Consider the following 11,289-nt stretch of genomic DNA (forward strand, 5'->3'; position numbering starts at 1 on the left):
TTCTCTTGTATGCTATTTCTATCAATTTAAATATCGACAGTGTTTGCAGAAGTAAAAACGATGGTGGAATATAATGTGCTGAATAAATTGCGAAAGAAGAGGTGTTACGAAGTCTCCAGTCACTCACAATACCACCCAGCCTCACAGACTAGCAGCGAGTTTGTGAGGTGGACACGCACAAGGTAACACCACTCGGCAAACATCGTGTAACCCAACCCACATCACACCACTGTCAACTTCATCTGTCGTCTGTTTAACTGCCTGTGCCTTGTCTCCGTCCTCCCTTTCTCCCAACCCCTCCCCCTCCTTGACTTTTGCTGAAGAAAACGAGAAGTACAGATCTCGTCCATGCCAGTGCATTGGAATGTTTGGCACTTCTGTGAACAATGGAAAGACTGATTACTGATGATTACTATAAACATGTGCCAAGTAGAGGGGTGTGAAGAATATGATGGAGGGGAATGGATGAGACAGGGGAGAAATAAAGTGAGAAGGGGAGAGAATGCAAGAGGGAGAAGGAATCAGGAGTAGAAGAGGGAGAAGAGAGGATAAAAGGGGTAGAAGAGAAGAGGAAAATGAGAGGAGGCTGGAGCGGCTGTGGTGATGGTGACGGCCAGCCAGTGGTGACTCATCCCACCCCCACCCCTCCCATCCCTCCACCACTTCCATCCTCTGCACCTCTAACCTCAGCCACCAGATCACAACAGCCACCTCACATTCAACCTCTGCAGCCTATTTAGAACCAGTGAAAAACATCTAACGATTCGATCCCGGGCCCTAACTAAACACCTGGTTATCTACCTGTGATGCTTGTGCGAGTCAGGACATATCTTAACCAAATAAATTACCGTATCGTAACTTTTTTTTTTTTTTTTACAAGTCTGCTACAATAGCTCCATCCACAAAACAAAAACAAATAAATGAGCCACCATCCTGAAGTAGCATCCCCCATTCAATAACAAAAATACATACCAAACACAAACAAATGAGTCACAGTCCACCCCCACTTCCCTGCATTCTTTTCTGTGTGGCTTGGGACAAAAGTTCAACTATAGTAGGGTGCTTTCCCTCCTGGCTAATACCCCCAAAGCTGGAAGAGGTTTGGTATGTTTCTCTGGCCACAGATGCAGCTCTTTGATATGACTCGTCAGAGTAGAGTAACGGAGTATGAAAACGCAGTGGAATAGGCGAACTTTTGCCACGTCCTGGCTACTAAGACAAACTGTACCACTTTTCTTCTCTGTCGTCTGTTAACCCTGAACAAACGGGAAACACGCAGCGTTCTAATACACCTCACTTAGCAAAAAAGAAATGCATAAGGTATTTTCAGACGGCCGCAGGAAAACACAAACTAGGTGTTACATCATCATTAGCCTGACTCCTATCTTCCACCAAAGGATAGCAAGGTAAAGGTGGTGGCAGACACCATAAGGCATTTAGCTGTGGGGCTCATCCCCGTGGCCCTGTGGCGAGCTAATCACCCACTATCCTGGGACACAAGGCCACTGCATCATCCAGGTTACCAGTTATTGTCCCTAGGTATTGCCTTAAGTACCGCACGTATTTTACACACAAACCCACAAAGGATGGATGGATATATCAAGAGGCGTCGGCTGCCTGCATCAATATTCGAACCCTGGCGCTATCCGGTTGGGGCTTCATAATGACAATGATAAGCAATACGCAGTATAAGAACAGGATAAGGAAGAAAGTGGGTGCAATGGGGACACGAAGCCAAGGCCCTCAAACCCAGAGGCCGCCTGTCTACCCATCCAGGCTTAGCCACAAATAAAACAGTAGCGTACAGAAGGTCGGCGATCACGACAAAGTCGGAGTGACAGACTAGAAGGCCACCGCCCTGCACCCCTGCTGACCCGCTCCCCGGGTCATGAACCTTCACAATGCATCCTCTGCCTCACCACCTTCAACACCACCTCACACATCAACCTCTCACCGTACAAAGGACAGCATAAGAACATAAGAACATAAGAAGAGAGGATAACTGCAGTAGGCCGGTTGGCCCATGCTAGGCAGCTCCTAGAAGAGTAACTGAACTACTAGAATGAGATAAGGACATCAAAGAAGAAGGCTCTCCCCCGCCCTCCAAACCCTCCAGCCGAAGCCGGCAAGAAAAAGTCAGAAAGAACACCACGCCGTATAGAAAAACTGGCGTGGACATTTTACAGGAAAGTGTGAAAGGAGAATAGAGACTATCATAGTGTAACCTGAAAAGAAAAATTTTTTGAATTAGTATTGGTTATAAGATTTTCTTTATTCTATATCCACCCCTTATTTGTCATATGCTTATCTAGCCTATGCTTGAAACTCTCAATGGAATAGGCAGCAACTACTTTACTAGGTAGCTTATTCCATTCGTCTACTACTCTATTACCAAACCAATTTCTACCGATTTCCTTACTGAAACGGAATTTTTCTAGTTTGAAACCATTATTTCTAGTTCTATCCTGTATGCTCACTTTAAGTACCTTGCTAATATCTCCCTTATTTATACCATTCATCCACTTAAACACCTCAATTAAGTCTCCCCTTACTCTACGCCTCTCTAGCGAATGCAGACTTAGTCTTTTCAGTCTGTCTTCATATGACAGGTTCCGGACGTCATGTATCATTTTAGTCATTCTTCTCTGTACATTTTCTAACGAATTAATATCCATTCTATAGTAAGGACACCAGAATTGTACTGCCTAGTCTAAATGTGGCCTTACTAATGCTAGATAAAGTTTTAGTATTACTTTAGATGATCTATTGCTCACGCTTCTCGAAATAAATCCTAGGACCCTATTTGCTTTATTTCTCGCATTAATACACTGTTGCCTAGGTTTAAGGTCATTACTAATCATAACTCCTAGATCTCTCTCGCATTCCGATTTGCTAATTTCTTTGTTATCTAATCTGTATTTAGTATCTCCAATGGTCTTGCCTATGTTAAGTACTTTACATTTTTCAACGTTAAATTCCATTTGCCAAGTTTTAGACCATTTGGACAATGTATCGAGGTCTTTCTGTAAGTTATGGCAATCGTCAGTCGAGTTAATGATACGCCCTATTTTTGTATCGTCGGCAAATTTGCTGATGCTGCTATTGACTCCTAAGTCTAGATCATTTATATATATGATAAATAATAAGGGACCGAGTACTGAACCCTGTGGTACACCGCTAGTTACTAATCCCCAGTCCGACTTAGTTCCATTTATTAATACTCTCTGCTTTCGTCCTTTCAGCCAGGATTCTATCCATTTTAAGATATCGCCGTCTATACCGTGTGCTCGAACCTTTCTAACTAACCTTTCGTGTGGGACCCTATCAAAAGCTTTACTAAAGTCCAGATAAATAACATCGTAAGCTTTATCGCTATCTACTGCCTCATAGACCTCCGAGTAGAATGACAACAAATTTGTGAGGCAGGATCGTCCTTGCCTGAATCCGTGCTGACTTTCGTTTATAAGATTAAATCTTTCTAAGTGTTCTCCAATCTTATTTGCCAAAATTGACTCTAACATTTTTCCTACTATTGACGTTAGACTTATCGGACGATAATTCGACGCAGGCACCAATACACCCAGTCGTCCTTTCATGGCTATTACAGAGGACTATACCTAGGACATCCGTGTGTGTGTGTGTGTGTGTGTGTGTGTGTGTGTGTGTGTGTGTGTGTGTGTGTGCGCGCGCGCGCGCGAACTGGGTTTATAATAAATAAATATATATATATATATATATATATATATATGTGTGTGTGTGTGTGTATATAGATAGATACATACATACACAGATAGATATAGATATACAGATAGACAGAGATAGATACACACACACAGTTTAGCTACCTGGCGACCTACTCTACAGGTTATTCTTCCACAACTGACATAGGCCCATACCGTACTTAAGCCGGGAGAAATGTGCAATATTACCAACATGCCTCCACACATGACTAGCCTATAGTCCTTTTACCTCAACGATCCTCTTGCAGCCGACTCATGTAGCTCAGTGACAAAATAGGACAATACTGACCCTACATCCTAAACACTAATTCTTCGTGACCAGCATCATACTCTCGTGGTAATCCCTTGCTGAGACTCCTTATTCAAAATGGACAGCATATAATTTTAGGCCATGTTAGAGTACAAAAGGTATAACCACTTCAAGGCCACAGAATCTTTCATTTTAGTTTAAGCCACCACTCTATTATTCTATTCGTTATAACCCTCCTCAGGAACATCATGGGTCTGACAGACCCGATCGACGTTTCCGTGCTCTAATTCAGTAACTTCTAGATGCCTGGGATCCCTATCCTTCTCAATAACCTAACTTTTTGTGCCCACACAAGGTGTAGGGGGGGTTTCTTTCGGTTGTCTCTCTGTTTTTGCTTTATATCACTCAGAAGTTACATTCGGGTCTTTGAGACCCACGTGAACCTGAGGAGGTAGGGTGGACGGACCTGTGAGACCCACGTGTACCTGATCTCAACCTCCCCACAAGGACTTCTCCTCCAGAAGCGGCCACAAAGAAGTTTGACATCTGTCCTAAGAAATAGGACAGAAAAACCAAGTACCTGTGCATCAGCTGCAAGAAACCGTTCACTCTGCATAAACTGCGAGTAGACCAAAGTCACAGAATTTCATTGTACAATGCCAGCTTCTCATATGCAGCGTTGTTACGTGTTGTATTGCCACATAAGCATACAGGAAGTGTAAAAGCTCTGATGTACCATACCAGTACAAAAAAATAAAAAATAAAATAAAATAAAAAAATCATCATTTGTTATCTTCGTTTGAAGGTTGTGGCTATGCTGTGGGGATCCACTCTTCCCATCATGAAGGAGCTCCATTCCTCAAGTTGTGATGCAAGTCCTAGGCTCATAGTGTTGTTTTCTTGTATGGCTATTGCCCCCCCTACCCCCCAAAAAAGTGCCGTATACTGTATATTGTCAATGTTTTATCCCATTTTATCTTATAAATATACGGTAGTTAAGAGAATCAAAACTTATCAGCATAAATTTGTTATTTATAAAACCTTATAAACTGTAAGATAATCAGGAATTCAGTATGAAACATCTGGGCAAATACAGCATTTTTACATGCCTGGGTCTGACAGACCGAAGTGTTCCCGAGTTGTACACAAGTTTCTGCAGTGAACCTGTTAATGAGATCTGTATTTACCTCCTCTACTTCGTGATATCTCTCCTACAATTAACTAAAATATCAGCAGTGACAAGAATAAATTAAGATATACGTCATCGGACAGGAGGCACTGGATTGGATGACACAGTGCCCTACTTCCTCAATGCAGTGTCAATTGCTGTCCAGCCATAAAAATAAATCGCTATCAGCATGCCTTATTTACCCGCTCTGAGGTCACGTCGAAAGTCAGTTCGTTCTCAACGTTTATCATTAGGCTACCACTAGCAGTAGTAGTAGTCGTAGTAGTGGTATTGATTTTAGTGGCAGGCTGGGATCATTAGCTTGACATACCAGTACGCTGTCATTAAAAATAATACAAATATATAATTATCTGTAACAACTAACTACCACACTGAGTAAACGTTAACTAAAAATTGAGATAAACTCGTCATAAGCCTTAACTTCCATTGATCTGGCAGGTGTGGGATGAGCTAATACGAAGATGTCATGACGTCACCGATGTAAACAAACCCAATACTCCCACTGATTCTACTTACATGAAGAATTTAAACCTTTTCATCTACAGTATTCCATCACTCGAATGGAAATTCAGTAAACTCTCGAATGGTAGGGAAGGCTCCGGTGTTTCCTCCAATTAACACCAGAAGATTTTATTCGGCTGATTGTGAGTCATGAATAGTTGAGTATTAACCACTTAAATCTATTGGATAAAGGTTAATTACAGATAGCGATAAATAAACTCGGCGCGTGCTGACACCTCCACTGGCATGTGGGGTGAGCTAAAACGTCGATGTCATGATGTCACCGTTGTAAACAAACCTCCCCCCCACCCCACCGATTCCAACACTGAAAATGTTACCGACAACCCTCTCATGGTCGGGACAACTTTAGCATTCTACTTCAAGTGTCATCAGACAGATTGTCTCCAGCTGACTAGGGGCCTGAGTGACAAGATTCCCTTATGAAGACAAGCACATTTTCACCTTAAGAAGACAGTTTGTATAGAAGATTACTGTATGTGATTAAGAAGAGAGGGGACCAAGGAAGAGATGAAGAAAGGAAGTGGAGATGTGTGAGGGTGTGTGTGTGAATTGGTGGTTGGGCAGCCAAATTGGACAGGAAACGTGGAGGCAATTTGTCTGTGGCCACCCTTGATGGGATTAAGATGTCTAGCAATATATTGATTGAAAGGCAGTGTCTACAAGTAGGCTAATTCACCTCTTGCATTGTACCACATGATAAAATGGCAAACCCAAACAACAAACAAGCTTAATTACAAAAACTAATGAAAACGTAAAGCAACATCCATATCCTGGTTCCAACAGAATATCTATCTAATCTGCCCGAAGGATTTGGAGATTAACAAAGAAATGAAGTATAGTTATGGCATGAGAGGCTTCATTACATAAATTATTCACACTGCTTCCTTCTTTAACAACAAAATTCTCAATTACCATACTCAAGGTGTTTCTGCAGGCTACAGTATATATAACACCTCCATGTATGAAACGTTTATCATAATCCGAATAAAATCAAGAAGTAACAGAAATAAAATAGAGCAAAATGTTAGTGAAACAAAGGGGTTAATAAAAGCCAAATAACATCACTGGGAGATGTCAAGAAATAAAATAAAACTAACATTCCCAGGCTCAAATGGGTTGAACATGTACAAAGACAAGAGTTCACCCGACATTTAATCTCTTCTAAGTCTCACATCCCTCTGCTGGCTAATATTCCTAGGCTGAGAAAGGCTTGATATGTTTCTCCACCCACAGATGGTTTCCTTTGATAAGTATCAGGGAGGAAAAGATGGACAACTGGAGTATTACAGTATGTGTATTGCAACTTCCCACTGACTTGCTTAAACATTTGAAAGTAAGAACTAACAGGACAATGAATTGTAGCACAGAGGTGCTGTTAACAAATTCACCAGTTAACCACCATATGACCCACCAGGCACTCTCAACAGTACACTGCCAACACACACATGCACACCATACCATTTTAATCACACAAATAGAGTAGTGGCATAATGTATTCACAGTTATATGCCACATGGTCCATTTAAACAGAACAAAATGAACTTTTATTATGCTATACTTGTTTTAATCATGGGAGTACAATAACACAATCATGTGAAATGTACAGTAATTAGCTATTTATTACTAAATGTATATATTCTGGTAAATATCCTCATTGTTGTATTACAAGTAATCACTGGTCTGTCAAATATGGGGGGAAGGGGGGAACATCCCCACGCCCCCTCTGGAACAATATAAAGCAAATCTTTATCGTGGCCTTTTGTCCCACCAAATAAATGAATGAGGTAGAATCTGCAAAAAATAGCTGGGCTACACCAACAATAAATACTCAAATATCTGCCAGCACCACAATTATTTTGATAATGGCACACAGAAGCTTAATACAATCAGCAACATAAGATGTCAAATTGTGGTCCAAAGCTCTTAAATGAGTTACCACAGAGCCCTACATGAAGAATCCCGATGCACTTACAAGGGCATTTGGGGGGGGGGGAGGACAAATGACCAGGTCATACTACCTATGAAAATTAACATTTAAATAGGCTCCTGTACAAGAAACTCACCAGCACGTATTCACCTAGCCGCAGTAATATTCGAGTCGATCAATGAAAAAATTGCTACCAGAACCTTACCAGTAGATAAATCTCTCAGCTGAATAAAATTCCATTTGCTAGAATGGTGAAAATGATATACCCATGCAATTTCAAAAGTGGGAAGAGACACAGTACGTCACGAAACAGGATAAATAGCCTATGGTAATAAGTGTGTAAGAAAGAGAAGTATGGCAGCTGCTGAAGTTAAGGAACTGACAAGAGATGGAGCTGCTTGGATGAATTTTGTGCAGAAATGTGTATGACCTCTTTTTAACCTGACAGTTATTGGACTGACATGTTGAGGCAAGTGTGAAAATTTTTTTTCTTTTTTTCTTTTAAGGTGGAGCCAGGATTCCTGGGGCTTGATGGGTGCTTGAGTGAGAGTGTGGTTTATTCAACTGGGTCTCATACTATCAGGACTTTCCTGGCTCTTTGGACCCTACCTCACCCCAAGTCTGGATGATGATTAAACAATTTTTCTGTTATACTGTTATGTAACACAGCCAACCACTTTTGGACAGCCTATACTTCTCAAAGCATCTTCTCCCATATGTCCATTAGGCTACAGCAACATAAAAAATTTACAAGGGTATGCAGCTTAGCTAGAACAGCTGAGTAGCTTGCTAGCAACAGCAGGCCGTGGTATGTCATACAAAATTGTACTGTGTACTGAATTACACACACACTTCCTTGGCCCTACAGATCAGCTGCTGCATAGGCTACAAATCATGACGACCTCATACAGCAGAGCTGCCCACTCACGTCAGTCATATGCATGCCAGCCACTACACTACTTGTACAATGAAGTCCAATGAAATCAAGTACTGTATACCATAACCAAACAAATTATGAACCTGTATATCTGCAGACAACTAACAGCTAGATGCTTCATGACAACAGAGTACAGGTATCACACCGTACGAATGTCTAAACAGTATGGTAACAGAATAGATATTACTATCCTGCATGAAAAGCAAGCAATATTTAAAGAGTGAAAGATAAGTCAAGTAGTGCAAACACAACTTTCACTTGTAATAATATGGTATATCTGGTACCGATACGTCTACTTGGCCAGCACTCAAACAGCAGCTAACCAGAGTTAACTTAATGATAACATCCTTATTTTGCTGTTTTGCTGTCTACTGCCTGACCCTTTATTCTGAGTATGGTGAACCTCCCACAGATAGGAGAATAGTAACAAGCTCCATTTACCTCTTCATTACAAGAAGTCATTCCCATGATGAACAGAGCTGTCCAACGGAGCAAAAATACTCAGTCAGCGAGACATCGTATGGCTCAATGTGCTAAACGTACATTTGTGTTTGTGATTGGTAGTTTCAATAAATCATGGCTAAATCCAGTATTGTTGGTTGGGGTGAATCTGGAGACGTTGCATCAGGTCACTCTTGCTGAATCCACATGCAAACACTGCCTAGAATATTATGGTAAAACAGCTCTGGCTAACATCACTTTTCTCACATGATACTTTGGCTGGATATAGCATCAGACATAAAAACAACAAACACAGACTCTGGGACCAATTCAACTATCCAGGTCTAACTAACTTTTAGGCAGGCTACTGTAGAGGCTAAATAATAACTGTATAGTGATATATTATCATTATTAAAACAATCACAGATCATGAACAACAAAAACCACAGGAGGAATCATTTAGGTACAGCAGTGTAAAACCTGTTACTTCTCTGTCTGAGATTAGTCAATGACATTTACTTATCACAAAATACATAAAAATATAAAATAATCACATTTAATCTATATATAGTGGAATTCAAGTAGTTTGAAGAGTTTTCGGTTCATATCTCACCATTTGCTGACACCATATTCGTTCTACAACATTTACATCACCAACTAACTCCTACCCAAATAACCCATAGGTTAATTTGGTAAGGAAGTGTAACAGAAGACGAGTGTTAGCAAACTATGATATACACAGGAAGCACTTCAAAATATCTGAACTTCACTTGTAGCTTCCGTTAAATACAGTACTGGTATTATCAGTTTCTCTTATTCAAATCCAGCACAAATGAACTTTGAACTTAGTATATATGGTGTGGAAACAGGTGTCCAACTCATAGCTCCACTCATTATCACATCTACGTTAAAATTAAGTTAGATTTGGTTAACGTACTTTATTTTTACGGTAGGCTATGTAGCTTGGTTACGTGCAACAGACGACAGACAGAATCCGGAGTGTCCCCTTGCCTCCATGTTTAAAGTACCAGTACCTGTATCACACTGTTTATAAAGTCTCCAACATGCTTGCATGTAAAAGCTTTGGTTACCTAATGGCAGCCTTCCATGCTACTCGATCTCTGGCAGCCTCTCTATTCAGATCCTTATCCCTGAGGTCACTAAGTACTGCTGGTAAAATTTTCTGGATATTTACCCTGCACTGTCCTTTCCTTTTTATTCCCCAAATCTTCATTACATGATAATTTTTCCTCATAGCCGGGATTTGTTCTGCAGGCAGGGCAAGAACAAGAGCAAAACCTTCCCACATATCCTGTTTTTCCTGCATCAACAAACTTCCTAAGCTGCAAATGGGAACAAAGAACAGGTTATATGGAACTCTCGTGTTCTACAAGAAGGGGACGGAGAGATTGATAAGCGAATCTAGCTTGGTCTCATCTTCCTAAGAACGAAAATCTGCCGAGATAAAAAATTGATCCGAAATCTTTCAATCCCGTAGCCGAGTAACAAAAGCTACATGACCACGACTGTAACTTCGGATACTGAGAACGTATAGGAATTTGCTCCACGGTTTTTGTCTGGTGCAATTATTCATAGGTGCAGCTTGACAGTGCTAGCTAGTAAATGCAACAAGATTTCAATAATTAACATACCAATTAAGTATAGTAATTACAACTAACACTGACAGCATGCCTACAGCTGGATTTCGCTCTCCTGACACAATTATACGGTGGAATAAACAAAAATGCCATTCATCAAAAACACAGCATGTATTCAAATCCATTTGTGCTTTATATTGGGCTGGTAATGGTTTGGGTGAGCGGCGGCCCCCTTCACTTCTGACAGCCTGGTTCACAAATGCCTTCTAACACTCATTTTTCGCCTTACCGTCAGTTCTCTGGATGTCCACCGTTACTCCAACGCCCAGCCCTCCTACATTCACTTCTTCCATTTTCATGATGACCCCAGGACCAGCACAATTCTCATAAAATGTCAAAATCCCAAAGAGCGCTGCACCACCAGCCAGATCCCTCACGGTACTATTCAAATCTGGGTTGGCGAGACTAGTGCCGTCGTTTGGTAACATGGTATGCCTTCTTATATACCTTTCCTGGGGATAGTAAGCCTTCTACACAGTCTTATTACACCTTTATTGCTCAATTCATCAATCTACAGTGTTAATCAGTGCCTTCAACTTTCGCATACGTGTGTCTGAATTTAAATTGTCGCAGGTGGCTGGCTTTTATCGACTACACTCGCCATGCCTAACTGCTGAGCTCCCAA

At 41.0% G+C, this 11,289-nt stretch overlaps 1 protein-coding gene across 1 annotated transcript in view; it reads right to left on the reverse strand.

Moving 5' to 3' along the window:
- The window catches only part of Klp10A (kinesin-like protein 10A), a 182,756-nt gene extending 171,738 nt beyond the window's left edge, over positions 1-11,018 (reverse strand). Inside the window, exon 1 of the mRNA XM_080276866.1 lies at positions 10,894-11,018. Within this exon, the coding sequence (XP_080132992.1) occupies positions 10,894-10,963 (70 nt within the window). The 5' untranslated portion in view covers positions 10,964-11,018. The remainder of the gene's footprint in view (positions 1-10,893) is intronic.
- Between the last annotated feature and the right edge of the window lie 271 nt (positions 11,019-11,289).

This window comes from Coenobita brevimanus, chromosome 67 (genome assembly GCF_032717465.1).
Source record: "Coenobita brevimanus isolate Jiangsu-jjx chromosome 67, ASM3271746v2, whole genome shotgun sequence".
In the NCBI taxonomy this organism is placed as follows: domain Eukaryota; kingdom Metazoa; phylum Arthropoda; class Malacostraca; order Decapoda; family Coenobitidae; genus Coenobita; species Coenobita brevimanus.